Source organism: Neomonachus schauinslandi, chromosome 9 (genome assembly GCF_002201575.2).
Source record: "Neomonachus schauinslandi chromosome 9, ASM220157v2, whole genome shotgun sequence".
Classification (NCBI taxonomy): Eukaryota; Metazoa; Chordata; class Mammalia; order Carnivora; family Phocidae; genus Neomonachus; species Neomonachus schauinslandi.
Genome location: NC_058411.1, coordinates 80,653,259 through 80,679,291, shown reverse-complemented (window position 1 = coordinate 80,679,291; position 26,033 = coordinate 80,653,259). Strand labels below are relative to the sequence as shown.

Sequence of the window (26,033 nt, the reverse complement as noted above, 5' to 3'; positions counted from 1 at the left end):
TTAAAAAAAAAATAACAGCATTATCAACATAGATTTTATATACCCGTATTCATTTCCTATGGTTGCCACAACAGATGATCACAACAGAATTTTTTACGATCTCAAAGATTTGGAGGCCTGAGGTCTGAAATCGAAGAGTCAGCAAGGCCATACTCTGCCTGGAGGCTCTAGGGAAAAGTGCCTCTTTGCTTCTTCCAGTGTCTCAGACTTTTGACATTCTTTGGCTCTCTTGCCTTGTGGCCACATCCTGCCAATCTCTGCTTCTGTTTTCACGTGGCCTTTTTCTCCGTGTCTCCAATCTGCCTCTGCTTTTCTCTTGGAAGGACGTTTGTTACTGAACCTACGGCCCACCTGGATTAATCCAGGATCATCTCAAGATCCATAACAGTTCATGGGGCACCTGGGTGGCTCAGATAGTTAAGTGTCTGTCTGCCTTCAGCTCAGGTCATGATCCCAGGGTCCTGGGATCAAGTCCCATGTCTGGCTCCCAGCTCAGTGGGGAGTCTGCTTCTCCCTCTTCCTCTGCCTCTGTCTCTCTCTCTCTCTCAAAAGAATAAATAAAATCTTTAAAAAAAAAAATCCTTAACAGTTCGATCTGCAAAGACCCTTTTCCCAAGTAAGGTAACTTTCACAGGTTCGAGGGATTAGAATGTGGACATAACATTTTTTGGCCACCATTCAACAGTACTTTACAATTCAGTGGTTTTTCTAGTCACAGAATTATGCATCCATCACCACTCTCGATCTGACAACATTTTCCTCACCCCCCAAACAAACGCCATACCCATTAGTAGTCACTCCCTGTTTTCCCCCAAACGCCCCCAGCCCTAGGCAACCACTAATCTGCTTTCTGTCTCCATGAATTTTCCCAGTTTGGACATTTCATATAAACGGAACCATAACAATATGTGGCCTTTTGTGTCTGGCTTCTTACACTTAGCAAAATATTTTCAGGGTTCATCCATGTTGTAGCAGGTATCTGTACTCTGTTCTTTTTTATGTTGAATGATAATCTCTTGTATGGCTATACCAAGTTTTCTTTATCCTTTCGTCAGTGGGTGGACATTTGGGTTATTTCTACTTTTTAGCTGTTGTATGTAATTCTGGTATGAAAATTGGCCTACAGGGAGCCTGGGTGGCTCAGTCAGTTAAGCGTCTGCCTTCGGCTCAGGTCACAATCTCGGGGTCCTGGGATCGAGGCCCACATCTGGCTCCTTGCTCAGTGGGGAGCCTGCTTCTCCCTCTGCATGATGCTCCCCCTGCTTGTGCTCTCTCTCTCTGTTAAATAAATGAATAAAATCTTTCTTAATTTTAATTTTTTTTAAAGATTTTATTTACCAGAGCATGAGCTCTCTGTTAAATAAACGAATAAAATCTTTTTTAATTTTTTAAAAAGATTTTATTTATTTACCAGAGAGAGCATAAGTGCACAAGCAGTGGGAGCAGCAGGCAGAGGGAGAAGCAGGCTCCCTGCTGAGCAAGGAGCCGGATGTGGGCCTCGATCCCAGGACCCCGAGATTGTGACCTGAGCCGAAGGCAGACACTTAACCGACTGAGCCACCCAGGCATCCCAAATGAATAAAATCTTAAAAAAAAAAACAAAACCCCAAACAACTGGCCTACAGATTTTTGGGTGGATGGATGTTTTCATTTCCCTTTGGCATATACGTAGGACTAGAATTATTGGGTCTGTGGTAACTTTTTGAGGACTTGCTGGGTTGGTTTCCAAAGTGGCTGCACCATTTTACATTCCCACCTGTGGTGGATGAGGGCTTCAGTTTTTCTGGTTTCTGGATTCAATTTTATTGTCTTCTTTTAGTTGGTTCTCTTACCACTTCTGCCTTTTCTGGTAACCTTCTCACTAAGGTTGGGAGAATATTTCCATGTCCTTTCTGTTAGTGTCTCATTTCTTTTCTCTCACAATGAAGAAATGGCAGATAATCAGTTCTTATCCACCCTGAACGTTTTATTTACTTTTGTTTTTACCCTGCTTCCTGGAAATAATGCAAAGCAAGCAACAACGAAAGTTGATGCCATCTCCAAATCCATAACCATTCTAGTTCTTAAAACCTACAAAGTTCCCTCTTGGCTGTTAGCTAAATGAAGGCGAGCACCTTCTCTTTTGTTTTTTTCTTGTAAACTTTGTATGCAGCTTGTGGTGAGTGTTCAAATATTAAATGAGAATGACTATTGTCTCATGTGTAAAATGACTTACTGTTCTGTAGGTTGAATAATTTTTCTTAACTATGTACACATTTCTGATTGCCTAACAATTTCGGTTATTGTTTTCAATGTGCAGGTGAACAGGAGACTGAAGATGTGACGGAAGAATGGAAAGAATCTTAAGCAAAGACTTGCTGGGTGTGCTTTTAAGAAAGTTGGTAAATTCAATTACATAATTTTTTTCTGAATTCTTATATTCAGTGACTGCATTTATAGGGACCATTCCTCAAATAATGATTTTAATATTTGGATTTTCTCTACCTGGATTCTATTTCTTTGATATTTTTGAGACTTGGGATACAATGGGTCAGTGGTTTTTTTTTTCCATTGAAATTCCTGGTAAAATTGTATTTTATTGCCAATTTTGTAACATCAGGGATACATTATAGAAACCAACATTTTATGTATGTGCGTGCTATGTTAAAACTAGTTGAAGTGCTATGATGACTTTATGTTTGATTTTATGTGTTACAACTTCATTGGGATTCAGACCAGATTTAATCACTATGAATTCTTACTTGGGCCCTGATTTTTCCAGCTTTCCTCCTCTCTAATGCCTGGTGGCAAGTACAACGCACCACAGGAAAAAAATGAATTTTCTCAACAAAGCAATGTTAGTGTAGACTTTGCTTTCTTTTCTTTTTTCTTTTCTTTTTTTTTTTTTTAAGATTTTATTTATTTATTTGACAGAGAGAGTTAGAGCAGGAACACAAGCAGGGGCAGCAGGAGAGGGAGAAGCAGGCTTCCCGCTGAGCAGGGAGCCCCATGCAGGGCTTGATCCCAGAACCCTGGGATCATGACCGGAGCCGAAGGCAGCCACTTAACTGACTGAGCCACCCAGGCACCCCTAGACTTTGCTTTCTTATTGGCAGTGCTACTTGGCTTAAACAGGAGTTTAAGCAATTACCTGATTTTTAAAAAATTTATTTGATAGAGAACGAGAAAGAGAGAGGGAGAGAGCACAAGGAGGCAGAGAGGCAGGTAGAGAGGCAGGCAGAGGGAGAAGGAGAGGCAGGCTTCCTGCTGATCAGGGAGCCTGACGCGGGACTCGGTCCCAGGACCCTGGGACCATGACCCGAGCCAAAGGCAGACGCTCAACTGACTGAGCCACCCAGGTGCCCCTGAATTACTTGATTTTTATTATCAGTTATCATCTTTCAGAATGCAGCAACTATATCATCCTGTTGGAGAGAGTATTTATGTCAGAATTTTGAGCAGAGGTTCCATGCCTCGCTTTGATTGTACCAACTTAATCACCTTCTCATCTCTGAAGCGAATTCTGTGGCCGAGGGATGGACTGTGATGATTGGTGTAGTCAGGGATTCATGCTTACTTTTCCTAGATGGGAGTTGGGTTAATCTCTCTGGAATAACATGTAGAAACTAGGGACAATAGAAAAAAGTAAGCCATAGCAATGAGTGCTTAGGAGGAAGCAGACATATATTCACTGCGGTTACTAATCTCCTACTGTTTCCCAATGAGAATACTGTGGTAAACCCTCTAATTTTAAATATCTTGAAGACTGGAGGGGATTAATAATAAATAATGATTAAAATATTAAATAATGTGTTGGTGCTCCCCCATGTTAGACTGACAGATGTTGTAGAAAGAGACAACCACTTTCTAGATAGTAATTTAGTACACAACTATTATAAAAGGACCCTATAAGGGGCGCCTGGGTGGCTCAGTTGGTTAAGCGACTGCCTTCGGCTCAGGTCATGATCCTGGAGTCCCGGGATCGAGTCCCGCATCGGGCTCCCTGCTCGGCAGGGAGCCTGCTTCTCCCTCTGACCCTCCCCCCTCTCATGTGCTCTCTCTCTCTCTCATTCTGTCTCAAATAAATAAATAAAATCTTTAAAAAAAAAAAAAAAAAGGACCCTATAAGAGGTCTTCTAAATCTTCTTTTTGGTCGTTCTTATGTTACACTGGTGATAGATGGATGATATTCTTAAATACATGGGTATTAATCAACATGTCCTAAACACCATATAGAGAGGGCAAAGGGAAGATACTCAGACTTTTTTCTGTAGAGTGCACTAAAAGAAATGAGAATGCAGCAAATAAAGATCAGCTACTTAAGAAAAGTTCTGTGGTTCTATTTTAAGAGAGGAGTTTTGTCTAGTTACAAGTCAGTCCTTGGATTCATGAGAAGATTTTATGTCAGCACTTTTTTACAATGAGTTGGCACTAGAATTAGAAGTCCAGTTTATTTCTGATGAACTAGAAATGAGCTGGCTATTTTCATCTACTGATAGTGGATGATGTTAAGGATCGCTTACATCACATTTCCTGGACTTTTAAAAAATGAATTCTGTAGCTACTATTTTCAGAGGAGTTGATAGGCAATTTCTTTTTTGAGCATCCTCTTTCAGTTGACATGAAAATAACAGTGGTTTGTGTCATTGAGCCTGGGTGGCTCAATGTGTGACAGTGTAATTCATCTTGATGTCAAGAGTTTTGTTGTGGGGTACCATCAGAGGTTAATGTCATGCTTTTAGACTCTCCTAGGAATGTCATGTGCGTTGTAAGGTTTGAGTTGGGAGAGGTGACATGGGTGGGAATTTGGAGTGGTGACAGATAGGAGCCATTTTGGCCCATCACCCTTTTTGAGGAGCTCAGCTTTCTAAACCTGTGTTCTTCTGGTATTTGTGTGTGTGTGTGTGTGTGTGTGTGTGTGTAGAGGGGTTGAGAGCTTATGGCTTCATAATGTGTTTCTGCAAATAGTATTTGGGGTATAATGAGCCTTTATGTTATAAGAGTTTATGAGAAGGGAAGGAAGACAGAATGATCTTAAGTAATGGATTTTGCCATTGAAAGAGAGGACACCATTCCATAGCTCGTCAACTGAAAGGACCTCTAACAGGGACTGGTAAGCTGAATATATAATTCAGATGAGATCAGGTACATTCAGAGGTATAATGTAATTCAACATGAAGGCCCCAGAGTTTTTTTTTTTTTTTTTTAAATGTTACCCTGAAAGGAGAGGACGTGTTCTTATTAAAAATCAGTGTTTTTATTTTAAGGTTCCCTCTAGACTTGAGTCTTTGCCCCAGAACAAGATAGAGAAGAAAAAGTATGAAAGAGCATCTTTAGAATCTTAAAATTTGAGGTTTTTCTGCTTATGACTTCTCAAGAAAACTCCTGGCACCACCTTTATTGTAAATTCCTGAAGGACCTGAAGTTTATTGCCCTTCAATCCAACTCTCTCTGAAATACAGGATGACAATAAATTCTCATAGCAGGAAGAAGCTCTCACCCTGATGGTGTAATTTTAATTTTTAACAAGCCCTTTGTTTCAATACAACCTATTGATTTGAAAGTGAGTCTCAGAGTAAACATGGAACATGCCTGGGGAAAAAAGCTCCTGTTCCTATACATTTTTTCTGTCCTATCAGGATTTTTTTTTTTATGTTCAATTAGCCAACATATAGTACATCATTAGTTTTTGATGTAGTGTTCAAGGATTCATTAGTTGCATATAACACCCAGTGCTCATCACAACACATGCCCTCCTTAGTACCCAGCACCTGGTTACCCCTTCCCCCCACCCCCTCCCTTCTGTAACCCTCAGTTTGTTTCCCGGAATCCAGAGTCTCTCATGGTTTGTCTCCTCTGATTTCTTCCCCGTTTTCCCTCCTTTCCCCTCTGGTTCTCTGCACTATTCCTTATGTTCCACATATGAGTGAAACCATATGATAATTGTCTTTCTCTGCTTGTCTTATTTCACTTAGCGTAATCCCCTCCAGTTCCATCCATGTTGATGCAAATGGTACGTATTCATCCTTTCTGATGGCTGAGTAATATTCCATTGTATATATGAACCACATCTTCTTTATCCATTCATCTGTTGAAGGACATCTTGGCTCCTTCCACAGTTTGGCTACTGTGGACATTGCTGCTATGAACATTGGGGTGCAGGTGCCCTTTCTTTTCACCATCCTATCAGGATCTTTTCAGTGACTGTAGGTTTGCTACTTAAAAGTGAATTAGAATTCTCTCCCAAGACTTGCCATGTTTGTGCTCTTCTGAGAAGGAATGATGTCCTATTTGAAAGAATTATCTTTCAAATCAGTTTTCCAAACTCTGTAATCATTTTTTTTTTTCCTATAACCCTTTCTGATAGCTTCTAATGCTTGATTCTTTATCTGGGCACCATGAAATGATTTGGCAATTTATACTTCAAGATGATTATGCTGCCTTTGATGGAGAAGAGACAGAAGTCAACAAGAAAAGTCTATCTCAGTCAGCCAGTCATTTCTAGAGTTTAGTGGACCCCAAAGCCAGACCTTTAGCCTACTCCTAAGATTTCCGATTCTACCTGTTCTTATTAAAACTGGCAATCAATCGGTCAGTATTCTACATTCATTGTTAGCTCACCCGAAACTCAAGGTGTGCTTATTGTAATGCTTTGGCCTGCTCTTCAAAAACTAATTTGATACTTTATAGTATTTTTAGCATTTCTTCTAAATTCTTTTTTAGTCCTGTTTTTGACCAAAGGTGAATTCGTTCTCTAAAAGGTGACGTCTAGAGTTTGGCCCAAACTTGTAAGGACGGCTCCTCCCTTAGTAGCACTTCTAATGCGTCTCCACAACATACAGTTGTGTTGTCCACCCAGTGCTGTCATTCATTGGCCCAAAAATGGAGTTGTGAGAATGGTGTGCGCTTCACTTGTGTTTTTCCCATTTTCACAGTTCTTTGTAGAAACAGAACTGTACTTTGGGAAGGATTCAATAGATGACATTTCATTACCTTAGTAAAATATAAAATTATATCCTGTTGGGGCCCCCATCTTAAGAGTCCTTTCTTTCCAAGATTTTTTTTAAGTGTGGAGCCCAACATGGGGCTTGAACCCAGGACCCTGAGATCAAGACCAGAGCTGAGATTGTCGAATGCTTCCCTCACTGAGCCACCCAGGTGCCCCGTCTTTCCTGTGTTTGATATGGTAGGCTCCTGTTTTGTTCTTATTTCACAAATCCAGCGAATATGTTTCCTAAGCAAATCAGTCTTCAATTATATAGGAACTGGGAATGTTACTAATATTTACTGTAATGTGTTTTTGTGTCTGCCATATTGGTTTAGGAATGGAATTTACCCACGCCTCATAACAAAGCCAGTAATAAACAGGGATTCAGTAAGTATAAATATAAATTTCCATATGATTTATTGTTGTTCCTTGTACATAAGAAACAGTAATATACAACTTACACTGCTTTAGAATGTAAAATGGATAAAAATGTGTACAAAAAAAGCACATTCCTAGAAAAAGGTATTGGCAAATAGTAAAAACTGGGGCGGGGGGGAGTAACAAGCAAAAAACAAATCAAAAACAAAACAAAAACCCCAATAATTCTTCAATTCAGTGTGCAAACATTTTATAAAAATAGAAATACTAACTCTACAGGCAGTATTTCCTGATAAATTATTTAAATAGCATATCTACACAATCTGAGATCTATTCCAAGGGCAATGAGAAAATAATTTATAAAAATAAAGCAATGGTATATAAGATAGAAAAAACATAACTTTCAGAAAATGTATTTAACATTTCCATGCTATTTCCTTATTGGGAATATTTTTCTGCAAAGAATTTTTATACTATGTACAACATTGCCTTTTTTTTTTTTTTTTTTAAAGGTACTACAGTAGCTTTAAGTTTGTAAGACACTTAAACTCTTTCTGCTTGATCCAAAAATTCTTTACTCAGTCACACAACAAATGAGGTAATATTTGTATATAAGTTTCACCTTTGTTATTTTTTTCTCTCTTTTGGAAAAACAAAAAAGTGTAGATGATTTTCTTCTCCCTGGAAATAGGCACAAGGGATGGGGCACGACAGTTTGAAAGGCCTCATGGCTTGCTTTGAAACTTAAAGACACTAGCAAATGGACAACTAATTACACTTGAAAAGACAAAAAAAGATCCCAAGTCATTCACTCTGAGCACAAAGTGAAGAGCAGCTCACTCTGATGTTCCTCGTGCCGTTCTTGAGAGATTTGTTGATAAATCTCCACTACCTGCTGTCAGACACTTTCCATATGAAACCTAGATTCCAGGTAGAACAGAGTTAATAAATAATCTGTATTTACAATCTTACAGTCATGAAGACTCCTAACAAAGCTGATATGGATAGTCCTTACGCTTCTTCCTGTTCCATGAATAGTCTTTCAGACATATCTTCCAGAGTAAGTAAAAAATAAATATTTTATATTGTAAATGTTTGTAAAAAATAAAAATAAAACTCCATGATATTCAGGAAAAAGAGACAAGGAATGTTTTAGTTGATAATTTTGTGCCTTTCTAACCATAAAAATATGAACACGGCTGCACATTGCTTTGGAGGCAGCCTGGTGCTCACTGAGATGGTAGGTTTTCGGATTTTCCTGCTGCATCTGCACAAGCTACGTGTGGAATAAAACCAACAATTTCATGGTAAGCAGGCAGGGGCAGCCAGCACAGCCTTCCACCGGCTTAATTCTCACTCCCTATTGTGGTCACTCTGGGTGATAGCTAAGGGATGGGGGATCCGTGAGGAAGTCCAGAAGCCAGTCTTTCCCTCCCTTCCCTGCTTCTATTTAAGTGCCTATGTACGCGGGTTAATCAGCTAACACTGGTTAGCATCATGAAATCCAGCAAGAGTCTTCCAATCCCCTGAAAATGATTTAGTACCGAACATGTAACAGCTCCTCCATCTTGTCTTCATACAATCATCTCTTGGGGACATGCCCTCCCCTTAGGGCTTTGGCCCCTGCTCCCCCTCGTTCTGAGGGAGTCTGTCAAGGGTGGTGGTTTGCCAATTCTAGTGAGTCCTCCCTTCTCTCACGTGCCTGGAAATGCTTTGGAGTCCACTGCTCCGAGATGGCTTCCTAATAGCACTCTACTCTGACAGAAACAGAGTGGACAGCCACCTGCTAGCTGAAGCACGTGGATGCGTTTGCTTTTTTAAAAAGCAAACCAACGAAATTGTTGATGTTCTTGGACGAGTCTCTTCGCAGTCAGAGGCTGCATGCTGAGTCTGATTGGGGAAAATGGCATTTTCTCAAGGCAAGTCCCATATTCTAGGAGTCCACAATGATATGCAAGCAGAGAAAAGGCAGGGAGGAGGGATCCTGGGGGTTTTCTTAAGCCCGTGGTTCCAGAAGGTGCAACACCAGCATTGGTTAGGATCAGTCTTTTGATCAACAGTTTGATGATTAGGAATCTGTTAAGTAAACACATAAATGTACAAGCCCATTAATTCACTAGCTTTATCAGTTAATAAATTAGCCTTCGTAGAGCTCTACTTTTATAGTAACCAAAGCATAATTTAAGATTGGCTACAGTTCATAGGCCTTGTTCTTATTGTGGTCTTCCACAGCAAAGTATCAACAACCCTTCTCTAAAACTGTCTTTTAAACAGATGCTTCCATAATTGGCACTCTTGATATTAGTCTGAATTAGAGATGTCAACTGCATTCACAGTAATGTTGCTCCTACCTCTGCATTCGTATTTCAGGTCGGAGAAGAACACCATTTCTTGAGAGAAGACAAACAACCCTAGCCTACCACCAGCATAGGTTTTGTCATAGATGGGTCCTGAGTCAGCCATGATTTTCTTCCCTTCATACATCACCACTCTGCAGGAAAAAGAACATCTCGTGAGTGACACTCCTACTTTTTGGTCTTCTTCTCCTTCCCCATCAGTGTGACTAAGTGAAACGTCATCAGCGCGATCTTTACCTAATGAAGCCGGTCTTGGGCCGGTGGCTGAGACGCCATCTGTAGGCAGTGAAATCTTTCCAGCCTATGTGACGAGGGTCATGCCACAGAGTGCGCACCTGAAGGAAAAGGAAAAGGTACCAAGTGGACCTAAATTAGAGGGCTGCAATGTTGGGTTTTTCCAAGGCCTTTCATTTGATGCATGCTCTTGAATGTCCGTATAAAGCAGAGAGAGAGAGGGGAAGTCTTGTTTGAAGAGGCTGAAAAGGTCTTTGGATTTGAAGGTAACTCTTAGTTACAGCAAGTTCCCTTCTCAGACGCTATTAGGTTTTTACAAAGCAGAATGTAATGCTGCAGTTGATGGTGCTGGGAACTTGGTATCTAAGGACCCTCCTTGCCCCCCAGCATTGGGAGTGTCGGCCAAAGCACAGCATCCTGAGTGCTAGTCAAGCACCCATCCACTCTCCCTTCTCCGGGGCCTTGTTCTTACCTGGCCTGGGGTGTTTCCCGTGTGCCACAGGGCATTCCGCAGGTGCTCTCCTGGCCCCGTGGTAGAGTTCACGACTTTCACAGAAAGGCCTGAGTATCCCTGAGCCCTAGTGGGGTTGGTGTCCCAGTAGGACTGGGTGACTTGCTTCCACATTACGACATAAAAGCGGCTGCTAGACTGGTAGCCGAACACAAATCCAGCATAGTCGTCATCTCTTTCAGTGTTGATGAAGAAGGTGCCACTGAAGTCCACGGCATTAAACTCATCATAACCTAGGAAAAGGAGGCCAGACCCGGGTTAAAAGCTGCAGCCTTCAGAAGCTTTTCTGTTACATTCCCAGACAGCCTGAGGGAAACACATAAGCGCCAGGTTTTAGATTTGCTTCTTTCCCAGGTGAGCACTAGCCTTTTGTATTGAGAACTCACTACTCACCTACAGCAAGTCCAGGATCACAGTTGACGGTCTGGACAAGTTCTTTACCCTGATGGCGTACAACCCAGTTAGGGTCATTCTGGGATGTCCCTTTGGGGTCTAGAGGAATCATCTGGAATCGGCGGAAATCAGTCTCGCTGATATCAATGTTTTCAGGACAGATGTCATCGATGTCTGGCACATTGTCATGGTCAAAATCATCTTTGCAAGCATCACCTCGACCATCACCTAAGGTCAAAAAGGCAAGAGTTCAGTGAAATTCTGAAACATGACTGGTCTCAGAAATTGACTATCTATTCTAAGTTGGCATCTTGTCTCTTGATCCTCTCAAATGCATTTAGTTTTGCTTTTATTTTCTCAATCCAGATAGCCGTGGTGTTGGTCTCTTAGAAAGGGGCTCCACTGACTCACCATCAGAATCCTTCTGGTCAGGATTGGGCACGAGTCTGCAGTTGTCCCTATCATCAGGAATGCCATCATTGTCATCATCATGGTCACAGGCATCTCCCTTGCCATCTTTGTCATGGTCAGCCTGGTTGGCGTTGGGCACATAGGGACAGTTGTCCAGGTTGTTCTGGTGGCCATCTTCATCAATATCCTGATTGTTGTCACAGGTATCTCCAATGCGGTCTGAGTCAGAGTCGAGCTGAAAGAGACAGAAAGGGAAGGTAAATTGAAGTTTAAGTCATTAATGGGAAAGAGGACTTAATGGAAGCCTCTCCCATGTTTGATATGGCCAGTGGGGTTTCAGGTCTATAAGCTATTGCCAAAACAGAGTAGTAGTAAAATTTTCTTGATCCTTGCGGCACCTGAGTGGCTCAGTCGGTTAAGCATCTGGCTCTTGATGTCAGCTCAGCTCATGATCTCTGGGTCCTGGGATTGAGCCCCGTGTTGGGCTCCACACTCAGCGTAGAGGCTGTGTGGGATTCTTTCCGGTTTCCTCTCCCTCTTCCTTCTGCCCCTCCCTCACCTTGCTCAAATAAATAAAATCTTAAAAAATTTTCTTGATCCTTGTTTTCATATGAATTTTAAAACATATTTAGAGTTTTTAAATATAAAACTTTCTAAATAAAATCAATCACTAATGTACCTCACTTTAATGGATCAAAACATTAAGATTTCAGTCTGTTAACTGCTTATTTCTCAACATCAAATGAAATTCTTTGTGTCTTATTTTCCATCGAAGGTTTCAGTTATAGAACTGTTGACATGTCCACTTCTACTCTAGCTCATTAAATCATGGAAATATGGCACTGTTTTTTGTGTATATTGGGTCATGTGTATGGTGGAGATTAAGGATTTTAAAATTTTTTTTGTATTTGGTTTTAATACATCTAGTCTATGAGGATTATTTGTTGGTTCAGGTAAAGTCAAACTTCTGAGTTTCTTCAAAACTATTTCTCAGTACTTTCATATTCTTCAGTGTGCATGGGATGCTCAGAGATTATTTATACAGAGACTGAAATTTTTCTTGGAGTAAGATTTACATAATGCCTGAATAGTTATATTATAATCTGAGGAACAAAACAAACTCTTCCAGGGAGATAAATGATATTGATGAAGTTTATGGTAAGACTCAAACTCAAAACAGAGGACCCTCAATGCCATTTGCTCAGCAAAGCTATCCCAGAGCCTTCCACTTTCCTGTTACAGCCCACAGCTCTCTATCCTGTTGCTTTTGTCTTCCAGGACCTCATAAGAACAAGTGTTAGGAGGAAAAAGCTGGATTTATCATTTCTGTGATCTTATAAAATTTCCATTTTTAAAAAGCTGGTTTCCAGGTTTCTACAGCAAAGCATTTTAAAAAAAGACCTGCCTTAACTTACATTGCTAAAATATGATGGCCAATTACACGTGGAAAGAAATACTTTCAGACATGGAACCTGTTCTGGCTAATGTCTACATGTAGCACTCCCTCACACAGGTAGAGAATGATCTGTTTGCAATGCCAAATAATTTTGAAGAATGACAAACCGGAATTTCTCTAGCTTTTGGAAGTATTTTTAGGTTGAGGTTTTCTTACAGCCAGATTATATCGTTAGCCATGAAGATAGTTATTAATTTTCCTGAGAATATTTTCCTTCCATCTTAGTCTCAGAAATGATTACTATAACTAGAGTTACCAGATTTCTGCTTTGTATAATTTGGTAGATCACGCAGGGTAGGTGAGACCTGATAGACGAGTGAAGTTAAAAGATTGTCACACTAAGGATTTTTGGGATGCTCTCATGCAAGGAGGTCTCATGAAAGATTTCATTCTCATGAAAATATTGCAATTGGCTTTGAGACCTCTGAGAGCCATGGTCATGAAAGCGTTTGAACTCTCTTTAACTCCTTTTTTTTTTTTTTTTTTTAAGGGCCTAGCAAAAGCTATTCCAGTACTCTACTGGAAGATTCTCAATGGAGTCCACCTACCTGATCTGGATTGTGTTCCAGAGGGCAGTTGTCACACTGATCTCCAACCCCGTCCATATCCGTGTCCCTCTGGTCCACGTTGTAGACATACTGACAGTTGTCTCGTTCATTGAGGATACCTACAGAGAACAGGTGACCAGTCAGGGCTGGAATCTCCAGCCTCTGGGGTTTCAACAAACTGTACCCCCAAAGCCAGGGCTGGAGAGAACTCAGGTGAGAGCTGAGTATGGTCCCCACCGCCCCCAGGCCTGCTGCCGTCAGGGAGGGCCTCACCGTCCCCATCGATGTCTGCGGCGCAGGCGTCTCCTTCCCCATTGTTGTCCGTGTCAGCCTGATCTGGGTTGTGGTTGTAGGGGCAGTTGTCACAGCGGTCTCCCACGTCATCTCGGTCATAGTCATACTGGGCTGGGTTGTAATGGAAGGGGCAGTTGTCCTGCAAAAGAATGGCGCATTTTACAACACTGTCCGTGCAACCAGCTCAAGCCTGCAACCATCTGTAACATCTTCTACTTAATCCTCACTGTAGAAATTGAAAGCCAGGGCCTACCGAATGAAAAATGGATTCCTGTGGGTTACAAGTTGGTGAAATGTAAATAGAAGGACACCGCCCCAGTTCTCAGTGTGCCCGATATAAATTTTACTGCAATTTAGGGAAGCATGTGAAACAAATCTGGGGAGCTGAGTGTCGTTTGTTCATACGTTGTCATTTCTTGCTCATACCTGGGGTGGGGGAGGTTGTGAGGAAAACCCAAAACCCTCACTTTAAACCTTCTCTTGGCAACATCTAGGTGTTCCAACCGGCCCCGAGTAACTCTGCGTCAGAGTCTCGCACGAAGAAGGGGAACGAAGGAGGCATGGGCCACACCCTTACCCTGTCGTCTGGGATTTTATCATTGTCATCATCGTCATCACAGGCGTCGCCGATCCCATCCTTGTCATAGTCCTCCTGCCCGGAGTTGGGCAGGTTGGGGCAGTTATCCTGGAAAGAGAGGATGCACATGAAAGCCCGGTCCGCATGCCCCTCGCTCAGCCCGAGCCCGGGGCACGGCCCCCAGATACTCCACACGGACCAGAACTGCTGTGCTCCCCAATGGCATCTTACGGTTTCTCATGGGAGGACACGAAACTAAGCATTTTCTTGGGGGATATGTCGTCTGTATAATAAATACCCTGTGCTTTATATATGCTGGGAGCACTGGTCCTGCCCTGATGGTATTTGGGAGAGTCGTGAACACTTTTCGGGAGGAAGGAACCCGCTCTGGAGTGCACTGGCCAACAGGGCCCGCTCTCTTCACGTTCTTGGCACCAGGGGATTAAATGTGAAGACTTCATGCCATTTGGCCTTTGTGTGATTTCATCTTTCACTTTCAAACTTAAAGCATTAAAAATGGCTCAGCCCCTTCCCTGGGTCAGGGCGACACGCCTTCTTTTGGGAGGCACGCGAGGGAAGCGGGCTCTACCTTCTTGCAGTGGTAGGTGGCATTGGCCACGCACACCAGGTCCTCGTTGGGCCATCCGTCCAGGTCCGTGTCCTCCCCGCAGATGATGCCATTGCCCGCGTAGCCGGGCTGGCACTCGCAGCGGTACATGGGGTCGCTGTAGTGGCCCAGGTAGCTGCACTTGGCATTCTTGTTGCAGTCGTGCGTCCCGTCCGTGCAGGGGTTGCGCGGCTTGCACACCTGCGGGCACAGCGTCCCGAAGTGAATGCAGAGTCTCCGAGAGAGTCCCTGCATCCCTCGCCTCTCCACGGACACGGAGGCTCCGTGAGGAGGAGCGCGGGGTACCTCTGTCCCTCCCGCTTCTCCCCCCGGTGGATGTACAAGCCCATCAGCTCGCCCCTGAGTCCCCAGAGCAGCATCTTCTAGTGTGATGGGCTATTTCTCCCCCTGCTGGGTTTTCAATGGACTGTCTTGGCCCGTTTCTAAGCCCTAGGCCATACGCTCGGCCCCCTGCCCGTCTTTTGGGAAGGCTGTGACAGGACAGGCCTCCCTTGGCTGGCTGTTTCGGCCACGGCCCCCGCTCGACCCCCGCTCCACTCCCGTCGGGGGGTCTAGTCCCGTCTACCTGCTTGTGGGCGGTGGCGTAGTCCACACCCCGGCCGAAGGGCTGCGGGCCCGTGAAGCGCGGCGGGCAGGGCAGGCAGTTGTAGCCGGGGTCCGTGTTCTCACACCGGTGCTCGCCGCTGTGGTGGAAGCAAGCGTCGGGTACTTCTCTGCACTGTGGGAGAAACAACAGTGTGCCTCCTGTGTGGGTGGCGCCACCGCGGGAAGGGGCTGGGACCAGGTCAGCTGCTTCCCCGACGCCTGGTAACGCCGCCAGTATGTCCTCACCTCATCCACGTCTTGGCACTGGACGCCATTTCCGCTGTAGCCTGGGGGGCAGGCACCGCACTTCCAGCTGCCGTCTGGGTAACTCGTGCACTTGACCCCAGCAAAGCAGGGATTGGACAGGCATCCGTCTGAGATCAGGGAGACAGGCACACAGTTGGTCTGAGCGGCTCCTGTCGGCCCGCTCGTCACAAGACAATGAAGCATTCAACATCGTGGGCTCTATGTAACCGTTCACGTGTTGGGATTACTCGGAAATGCCAGACGGATACTATAGTCCGAACACACAGGACCATTCAGAGCTAGAACTCCCCATCCCCCCCGCACCGAATGCTGACCATGGCTTTCAGTGAAACCACAACAAAGAAACCCGAACTCCCAAGGGTGCTCTTATCCTGGGCTGCAAGACTCACCAATTGGGCAGTCCTGCTTGTTGCAGATCTGGTTTTCTGTCGCGTCACCGACACAGTCCTTGCCTCCAAACTGGGGTGTGGGGTTGTTGCAGAGCCGGCTACGTTTCTGCACCCCTCCTCCACAGGTGACAGAACAGAGGTCCCACAGTGACCAGGGACCCCAGCCTCCATTGACTGCAAAGAAGTGAAGCACAGGCCCAAGTTAAGGCCAATTTTCAAACACCTCACCTGTCCCAGAAGACTCTAACTTGTTCTCCACTCGTCTGACACATGGAAAGAACGTTTGGGAAGAGAATTTGAAATGGTTTTCTTTACGTTTTTTATTAAAAGAAGCTGCTGAGCATGCAGGACTTTGCTTCTACTTGTTCCCTAGGAAGTAACCTCCCCCTCCTCCCCACGACCCACCGAACTAGAGGCCACAGACACCTATAGCCGCGTGGAGCTGTTGAGCCCTCAGCTGTGTGGCCCGCTCTCACTTACTGGGGCACGCGTCTTTCTGGCAGGCTTTGGTCTCCCGGGCTTCGCCTTCACATGGCTTCCCGTTCATCTGGGGGCTCGGAGAATTGCAGAGTCGAATTCTTGTGATCACACCATCGCCACAGGTCACGGAACAAGAGGACCATGGGGACCAGTGGCTCCAGCCGCCATCCTGCTTAACTAAAATACAAAGCTGACAGTTATAGGGTGCTCACCAGGTGTCGAGCTCTCTGCTAACCGCTTTGAATGCATTACCTAAATGAAATCCTCAAGAGAACCCTATCACAAGCTATTATTCCCCCCAATTGGCAGGTGAGGAAAGGGCCTCAGGGAGGGAAGTTGTGCTCAAGGGTGCAGAGGTGAGCAGAACTGGGGTTCAGATGCAGACAGTTGAGAACCTGTACCCTTAATCTCTATGCTGTCTGGCTGAGGACAAGGCCAAGTCTGTGCTCTGCACTGCTAAGCGGCCAAGATGCTCACATCTCTTATCGCACTCCTGAATATGGCAGGTCCGCGTCTGGACGGAGGAGCCCTCGCATCGGTTGTTGAGACTGTCACAGGAGCGACCGCGCTGCTGGATTCCATTGCCACAGGTTGCAGAGCAGGAGGTCCACTCGGACCATGGGGACCAGCCGTCATCCGCAGAGTCGCTGGCTGCAGGGGAAGTGGGTTCATTTAGTGTGTGATCAGCGAAGACAAGCTATTCTGTAGCTCGTGCTCTTTAGGACCTTCTTCCTTTGCCAGAGGGCAAAAAGCCACGTAGGTCTTAGGCCAGTAGCCGAAGGGTCTATCCCAAGTCCTTGCATGTACAGCAGCAGGGGAACGGAAGGCTCAGCACAGCCCCGCCTTCTCCCCGCATGTTTGGGGCCTCCTGTCTCAGCATTTTAAGCAAGTTTCCCTTTCCTGACTTTAGATATCTGGATACGCATTTCTAGTCTCAGGCTTCCCAGAGCACTAGATGTGGAGGCTGCTCATGGGAGTCACTCCGGACTGTCAGGGGAGCCACAGACCATGTGTTTGGCAGATGAGTTGAAGGCAGCTTCGCTACCGCTGGCTCTGCCTCCAACTCGGTCATGAGGCTCATCAGTGTGCAGCTCCTCTTACCCTAGCATGTGGGGCCTGCTCCGGACATATTTTCACAAGAGAATGGGCTTGTTTACCGTCTGCCCGGGCCCCAGGACTGCAATCACATGTAGCTGTATCAGACACAAGACCGAGAACTTGTTTCTCTTGCCGGCAGTTGGAAGTTTTCCTAGCGATCCCTGATTCAAGGTCAGGACTCCGCTGGTCCCCAGCTCGCTCTGTTCCCTTCCGCCCACACCTGAAGTGAAAGCTGAGCAGCAGCGGATATGCGCACAATCATCACAGTGCCAACCACGCTAGCACGGTCCCTGGACAAGACTACTTACTCTGAGCTGTGACCGGCTGTGTCTACCAGTTGTGTAGGGGTGTGTGAGGTGTAGGGGGAGTGCTACTTTCCTGCTTCAGGTCTTAAGTGTGCTGAATCATTTGATGACTTGTACGTACTACATTCAATATTGTCTCAGCAAAGTGAATAATTTATACTGGCAACACCAACCAGGGGATAGGGTGCCATGGAACAATACAGGGCCTTATTTCTGCCGAAACGGAAACTGCTCTTAGTCTTAGGCTTCCTACTCCTGCAGATAAAATGGATGTAACCTTCAGGCCCAACTAAGTTCAGTGCGAGCACTACAGACCGTCAATTTATCTGGTGAGCAGATTTTTCTTCCCTCTAGGCCATAGTGTCAAAATCTAAGCAGTCCATTTAGAGCTATTGCTGCTACACATTCGTCTCTCCTTTCCTCCGAGCATCAAGTCAAAATCAGTAAGCTGTGCCAAGATCATTATTGCCTAGAGAGCAGCCAAGCCGTCCGTTAACCAGATGCCGCAGCAGGAAACTGAGTTTAAACACACAATGGAAATGGGGGTGGGGTTCCAGTGTCCCCTTTCAGCTGTCCTGTGTGTATGGAAAATGGACCTCGTCACTCAAGAACGGTTATGTGGTTTTACGAACTTACGCCAACACCGTGGGCAGCATTCTCCGTCAGGGACAGTGGCATTGGAGCAGGGCATGATGGGGCAGGACACTTTCTTGCAGATGGTAACGGAGTTCTGCAGGGCAAGAGGGAGACATGGGTTACTAAGCATATTGTAAGCAGAAGTTTATATACTGTAACATTTCAAATTACAAGACGAAACATGGTCAGAGCTGTAAACACTCCAGTGGAAGGAGTTTAATAGATCTGTCTGATTTGCAGCCACCATATTGTGGAGACAGTTTTAATGCCTTAGAGAGTTCTTAATTGCTACTGAGTGGTGGAAGTGACAGCATGTAGAATTTATCCAAGGGGAACCACCAAACATCTTGAGTCAAGTCTTTTAATCGGTGTCTGAAAATGAACTCCAAACGCAGTCAGGACTTTTAAATTTTAAAATTTTCCTTTTTATAGAGACAAGATCAGTGAGCATTTTCCCCCTTCATGTATAGTTCTGGTTTTATATTATGTTGGAGACGAACAGACATCAAGGTGGCTCCCAAATCTAGCAATCCAGGATTTGTATTTAAGCGGACTCTGCTCAGTGCATCAGGCAAACCGAGGCGCCTGGTACTGGCTTTGGGGAGAGCCAGTGATACACACACTGCAGGTGGTACCCTCTGAGCTAAGTGGACAGTTACGTCCTCAGTGTCCGGGCTAAGTGATTTGAACAATCAGCACTGTATTAAGGGAATCTCGAGGTCATTGTTGAATGCAAGTCAGGGTTGGGGAAATAAAAGGAATGTTCCGACCAGGTTTTATTTACCAGACATTCAACACCTAGCCTTTGAACGAAAGCAGGTAAATTACTCAAATGTCTTAGCAGATTTGTTCTTTTAGATACTTAGCCTGAGGAATAATGAAGACTTTGAAAAACTTTGAGAGTTTCAAGATTTTATGGGAGGTCACAATTGCATCTTGAAACAAACAAACAAAGAACCCCAAAAGCAACCACTTTGGTTATCAGGCTATGGAGCATAGAAAGAGCTTGTGTGGCCATCTGGTATTTCCCTACAGACTGGCTTCAGACACATAATCACTTCCTATTTCATTCTGGAATGATCCCTCACCTGACAGCGACACTCTGTGCAGCTATCAACGGTCCACTCCTCGTTATTCCTGTACTGAACTCCATTGTGGTAGCAGAGGGGAGGCCTCCTCAGCTCAATGGCCAACTCTTTGTTCTCTTCAGTCTAGAAGGGGGAGAAAGGTCATTAGTGTCATCTTCATTTTCATTGGGGGTCATGTGTGATACACCTTCAGGTGCTCATGCTAAAGGGCTGGGAGTGGAGGCCACTGACCACTTTGCGGATGCTGTCCTGGAGCGTGGTCACGATGGTGCGCAGGCCCCTCAACTCCAGGACCATGCTGGACAGCTCATCACAGGAGATGCCGCAGATGGCCTGCAGGTCCTTCGTCTTGTGGCCAATGTAGTTAGTGCGGATGGCAGGGCTGGAGCCGTTTACCACATTGTTGTCGAGGGTGAGAAGGACATTGGTGGCTGCCAAGAAAGAAAGGAATGCCATGAGAAAAGTAATGGAAGGTCTTAACACAGCTGTTTTCACTGGCCAGCCCCTGGAGCTCCTAGTTGGAAAGACATTATACCTGGGGTGAAGGACACAGGGGAGGGGAGGCACATAGGTGGATCACCCTTTGAGATCACTTTTATACACCTCTTAACTAAGTTACCCTGGGTAATTTATGCACAACCGCGGTTCCCTAAGTTTGTCAGCTTGTTTTGGGTGGAATCCCCTGAATGTCCTCATATGCCCCCCAGAATAGAAGGGTACTCACCGCTGGAACAGCCTTTATTCCTGAGGATGGCTTCTGGTGTGGTTCCGAAGACAAACCTCACGTTCTGCAGCACCCCCTGGGGGCAGAGGACACACATTACTTGTAGAGTGGTGGTGGGGGTGCTGGGGGGAAATGGGTGGGGGAAACGGTTTATGCCAGGAAAAGGACACAATGGACGTTCTAAAAGTTTGAAAGAGCTCCCTTTAGAGATTACCATGTCAAAATAACACACCAACGTAAAATGCCAAACAATCACAATCTTAATTGGATCTCCTGCCAAGTCTTCAGTACTTTACAAAGAAATCCGTTATCAGCCTACTTGGGTACACAGGAAATAGAATCGGATACTAAGGACAGGCTTAAATGATACTCTCCAGTGTCAAAGAGTTAGATGTGGGAGTTTCAAAGCACAGCTGCAAAAACCTAGATGTTTAAGCGAGGAAGAAGCTGCAGCAGCAAATAATCACTATTTTCACCTTCGGAGACTGGCTCCCGAGACCAGCTCCATCCCCATGGGGAATCAAATAGCAAAGTGGTATTTATTCTGCTTGCAGTATCCATTTCAAGCTACAGTACAATTGGTAGAATGCTTTGAAATAAGTTATTTTCTTGAAAAGAGCATAAGGAGTCTCTAAGGCTTGAACAGGTGGCTATAGGAAAACCATTTCTTGTTTCCTTTAGTGGTTTTCAAAGTGCGGTCCCCAGAACACCAGCACCAGAAGCTTCACCTGGAATTTGTTAGAAATACAAATCATCAGGCCCCATCCCAGACACACCGAATCTGCAACTCCGGGAATGGGGTGCAGCGGTGTGTGCTTTAACAAGCCCTGCAGGTGAGTCTGATGCTCCCTGACGTCTGAGAACCACTGCTTTAGGCCACGGGCAGGGTCTCCCATACCAGAAACCCTGCCTCTCCTGTTCTAGCCCTCCTGACAGGTCAGTTGCTGAGCAGTCAACCCCACCAACAACGAGGACGCCTCACCTGGAAGTTGTCATTGACCCCTCCTTTCGCGACGCGGAGCCTGGCCGTGGTGGCCAGGTCCCTGGTGAAGATGCTCTGGACAGGGACGTCCAGCTCCGCGTTCTCCATTTTCTCACAACCAATGTACAGCTGGGCCCGGTCCTCCTGCACAAACAGGGTGATGCTCTTCCACTGGCCGGTCGCCAGCAGCGCTTCTTCCACCGACACCACGTGTTGCATCCCCTGCACGGTCAGGCTCAGGTCCAGGGTGCCCGCTTTGCCATTGGAGACCACACTGAAGACCTGGCCTGAGTGGTCTTTCCGTTCTATGGCCAGCAGCGTGCCTCGGGTCTTCTTCATCTGCCTCAAGGAGGCCAAGAGAAGGAAGCCTTTCTCTGCCCGCACAGCATCCACCAGGTCTTGGAACTTGTCATCAGGCACTGGGGGGATTAGGTTGGCATCCTCAATGCGGAAAGCTGGGCTGGAAGGGTCAGGACCCTTCACGAGGCGGCGCCCGGAGCCCTTACGGGCAGCCCCGGTGAGTTCAAAGATGTCGAACACGCCGTTGTCTCCCCCAGACTCTGTTCAATAGGAGCAAGACACACAGTGAGCTTTCTGGGCTGAGGCCAGGGATGGCAATTAAAGGACAGGGCGAAAACTCTGGGCAACCACGGCAAGAACTGAACGAACACCAGGGTCAGAGGGAACCTGCCTGCTGATGTTCCGTCAGGGCTCTGGGGAGAGACACCTGGCAGAGGAGAGAATGGGAGGAAGGCACCCTCGGGCTAACCCGGACCTCCTCATCTTCCCTCCCCTCTCAAAAGGTATACAAAGACTCACCGGGAATGCGGCTGGAGCCACATGCATGCAACAGGAATAGGACACTGAGTCCCCAGGCCAGCCCCATGGTGGAGCTGTTTGTGCCCAGCAGGGAGCCTGTAACAGGAAACACAGAGCCCAAGGTCAGAGGCAGCCAAGCAGGGAGGGTGGGCACAACCTGGGGGCTGGGCTTGGGGCCAGGACCCTGGGGCATCCCCCTCTGGCCCCACATTTGCTGGACGGGGCGGGGGTGGGGGGACGACAGTATTTACTTTGGACAGGGCATCAGGAAGAAAAAGAGTCGAGGGGAGAAGACTGTAGTTTTAAAGTTGGGGGTTGGCCCTGGGGCAAAGACCAACCACCTGGGGACTTTTCCTTGGGAAGCTGAGGGCAAACAGCAGGACCAGGAGATGCAGTCTGGGGGCGCAGGGAGGCATGGGGAAGTAGAGACTCTCCTCTAGAAGACTGATAGAAAGGTGTGGGGAGCGCTGGGAGAATAAAAGAAAATCCTGGGGAGTCCTGACGAGTTGGTTTATGAACCCCAAGGCCGGAGAGAAGAGCTCTGGAGCCCTTTGACGACAGGGACACGGGGGAAGGCGAAGAGTAGGAGATCCGGGGTCCGCCGAGGGGCTGAAGCCTCGGAGCTCAAGGTGGCTGACCAGGGCAGCACTGGTCCTCGGCGGCCGCCCGGGGACTCCTTACCTGTGTGCACTCGGGTGCAGCGGCCCGGGGTGGCGGCGAGGGCGCAGCGACGGGCGCCGAGTCCCGGAGAGGCGCGGGGCGGGAGTCGAAGGCTGCGCGGGAAGGGCTCGCGGGAGCCGGGACTCGGCGGCCGGCTCGGAGGCAGTGGCTGGCGAGGCGGCGGAGCGGCGCGCTTTTAAAGGCGCGCTCACATTCCTGGGGATTCCTCTGGCCAATGGGAGGCGGCCGGGCAGGACGCGGGGGGGCAGTCTGGGTTCCTCTCTCCGCCCCCCGCTGCCTGGCGCATAACTTTTCAGCTAGAGAGTTGGGGGGGGGGGTGGTTCGGGCGAAGAGCGGTGGAAAGTCTCTGAAAAATAGGTGCCCGCCCACGCAGCCTTGGCGCACCCGCGATCAGCGCTTTGAGCCCCGGGAGTCAGTGTGAGCAACCCGAGCGGCGACGAGGCTTTAGCCTCCAACGCCCCCCCCCCCCAGACCCTTAGGGGGACTTTCAAGCAAACCCATCTCCTTGAATACCTGGGCGACGGCTGACACTTGGGGACTGAGCCTGTTTGTAAAACCGAATGAGCCCGACGGGGTAAATGGGGCCGAGAGAGAACCAGTCGTTAAAGAAGTTCCCGCTGGGGTATTTGGTGACCCTCCTCCATCCCCGCGGTGGGTTGTGGGACCACGCGCCCGCCGTCCGCCCGAGCCCTAAGGGAGCTGAGTGCGGGGTCGCGTCGGCCAGCCGGGCGGTGAACAGAGCCCGCGTTCCCGCTGCCCGTCGGGGCACACTTTCCGCAGCTGCCGGGCGCCCAAGTCCCCGCGAAAGTCGCCTCTCGCCCTGCTACCGCGCTTCCACGGATGGCCGCTTGGGGGCGGTATATGTATTCTGATGAAGGGGACGCGCGAAGACCGCTTCTTTCTAGCCAGGAATGTTAAGGAAACGTACTCCTCTATCTACTTCCCTCAAACCAAAACTGAGCTTGTGTCTTGAAAAACAGTTTTTCTGCCCACTCGTGCTTCTTAACGTGACTCCTGGTTGGAGGATTTGCGGAACCATCTGGCTCTGGGGTCAAACTATTTACAGAACAGACCCATAAAGTAATAAATTACCCTCCACCTATCATTTTATTTCCTTTTTTCCTCCCTCAACGTTCTTTTCATTTTTCAGCTCCTGAAACAGAGGTGTGGGTTACATTTCTGTGGGTGCACCAGTTACCATGAGCGCAGCTGCTTAATGCTTCTGTCATTGGAAGTCTGGTCTCCAAACCACTGTCTCAAGCCAGCGTGACTCCAGCTGCCTGGAATTCCATTCATCTCTTAGGGCTGGGATGTCAGCAGCCACACTTTCCCTGCTGTGGACCTGCGCTATCAGGCTGGCCTTGAGACTCAGGACGCTAGGTAGTAACTTTACCAAATAAGGATCTCAGCCACAGGCTGGGGAAAGCCCTCGGGTTCACCTTCCTTCTTAGGACTCACACCTGGCAGGACTCCTAACTGCTGGAAACACCCACGAGTTTGCGTTCATCAAAGGGCAGTTTCACTTTTCCTGTGTGGAAGTGTTGTGTGACAAGGGGCACGTGTGTGTGGATTACAGCATGAATGTTTTCTAGTTACTCAATATACATCGAGTACTTCTGGAAGATGACAAGTATGTTCCTAAGACACATGTTGGTTTGTTGCTTAAGTAATAACTAAACCTGAGAGCCAGATAGATTTCACATGCTGAGAGACAGAAACAAAAGTTTCTATCAGATAATTAGTCAAATCAGATTCCTGTTGTAGAAGTCATTGTTAATGACTCATCCAAACAGATCCGAAGATTCCAGAGTCAGCAGCCATACATGTCCCTCTCCTTCCTTCTCCTTAGCATCCTGTTTGCTCCTTGAAAGGCAATTTTTTCTTTTCACTTGCTATTAATTCTTCATCATACCAAGCACTTAGGCACAGTTTTTGGAGGGATGGCCAGCTGATGGCCCCCTGCTTATTCACCCACTTGCTAATTTTAGACAGATCAGCTGGGGGCGTAAGGTCCACAAGAGGCCCACAAAAAGGATACAGCTTTCCTTTTGTAGAAAGCTCATCTCCCCTGGGGAGATAGATAGGCGAGAAGAGAAGCTCACTTGAATGCCCCTTCAGGCTAGCTGCTTCCGTGACTAAGGGACTGTGGGAATCCCTCTGGATTTTCTTGGAACTTGGCTTCTTTTAACAAAACAAGGAGAAGAATTTTATCCTCAGACATGCTTTCCAGATAGGAAGGTGATCTGTACGGTGGCAGGGAAGAGCTATCTTGTCAAAGAAAGCTGACCGAGGTATAGGAGTTATTTAGCGCAAACACAAAGACCTTACCCAAGTCACAGCACTCTAGTTTTTCTGGTGGAAAGGACTGATCACAGTGGAGGGGGTGTTTGGGCAGCGTTAGAAACTTACCCACATTCCACCTGGTCAGTGTATGCTGAAAATATTCCCCGGAAACCTAAATACCTCGGGGAAGCTTTGAGAGAAGCAGCAATGGAAAAAAGGGGAAAGAAAACCTCCACCTTTAAATGGAGGGATATCGTCCCTCTTGGGTCTGTATTTACAAATGCTGGGATTTCAGGCCAGTAATCTGACATGGACCCGAGTGATGGGTCTTCCAGGGAAAGGGTCCAGTTCTCTCTTTGCCAAGTTGCTATCCTTGAGTATTATGTATTTAAAATTAAACTGTAAGGCATATGGCATTTTGTTGTAGGATTTCCTTTTTCCAAGTTCCCCTAATTGGATGTGGGATTGACCTAAAAACATTGCCAGTAAATAGGAGGAAAGGACTGTCAGTAACAGCTAGTTTAAAAATTACATGTGATTAAGGAGAGCGGGATAATTGAGAAAAAATTTTGTTTAGCAAAGAACAGCAAGGTGGGCTGTGATTTTGTGTAGGGATTTAACAAAAAAAAAATATCAGAAATGTTCCGCAGTGGAAAATTTCTTCGAAGTGAGCAGCAATTCCAGAATAGACCAAAATCATAGCATCTCTACAATGAAGACATCACAAATTCATTCCCTCTGAATATTTTTCGGTAGCTCATAGCTCAAAGTTGTTTCAGTTCAGCTACCTTGATGGGCAAAGCCAGTAGCAAGTTACCAGGAGATTTTTTCTTATCCTTCAGTCGAACACCAATCCGCGACCTTCATGAGATGTTCTCCAGTGGCTTTATGTTGTACTCTCTCTTCTTTCTTTGAAGCATGGCTTATCTCTACCCCATAGCG

At 46.5% G+C, this 26,033-nt stretch overlaps 2 protein-coding genes across 2 annotated transcripts in view; one reads left to right on the top strand and one right to left on the bottom strand.

Moving 5' to 3' along the window:
* The window catches only part of FSIP1 (fibrous sheath interacting protein 1), a 190,262-nt gene extending 187,916 nt beyond the window's left edge, over positions 1-2,346 (top strand). Inside the window, exon 11 of the mRNA XM_021695730.1 lies at positions 2,300-2,346. Coding sequence (XP_021551405.1) covers positions 2,300-2,346 — 47 coding nt within the window. The remainder of the gene's footprint in view (positions 1-2,299) is intronic.
* Positions 2,347-7,359: 5,013 nt separating this feature from the next.
* THBS1 (thrombospondin 1) lies at positions 7,360-22,946 on the bottom strand. The gene is made up of 22 exons (XM_021695757.1): positions 22,809-22,946; positions 22,128-22,223; positions 21,309-21,868; positions 20,327-20,402; positions 19,834-20,033; positions 19,603-19,725; positions 18,515-18,608; positions 16,953-17,126; positions 16,476-16,652; positions 15,996-16,169; positions 15,586-15,713; positions 15,320-15,472; positions 14,716-14,934; positions 14,127-14,234; positions 13,529-13,688; positions 13,256-13,374; positions 11,252-11,486; positions 10,841-11,068; positions 10,409-10,680; positions 9,940-10,037; positions 9,697-9,836; positions 7,360-9,421 (listed from the first exon to the last, which is right to left on the bottom strand). The coding sequence occupies exons 2-22, from the start codon at positions 22,192-22,194 to the stop codon at positions 9,414-9,416; spliced, it is 3,513 nt and encodes a 1,170-aa protein (XP_021551432.1). The 5' UTR covers positions 22,195-22,223; positions 22,809-22,946; the 3' UTR covers positions 7,360-9,413.
* Positions 22,947-26,033: the final 3,087 nt, after the last annotated feature.

Bases quoted from the DNA above. Each gene is read 5' to 3' on its own strand.
- THBS1 (XM_021695757.1), bottom strand. From the start codon at position 22,194: ATGGGGCTGGCCTGGGGACTCAGTGTCCTATTCCTGTTGCATGCATGT. The intron at 20,034-20,326 runs GTGAGTACCCTT...CTTTCTTGGCAG, and splicing joins GAATAAAGGCTGTTCCAGCG to CCACCAATGTCCTTCTCACC. The intron at 16,170-16,475 runs GTAAGTGAGAGC...ACTTCTTTGCAG, and splicing joins CCAGAAAGACGCGTGCCCCA to TCAATGGAGGCTGGGGTCCC.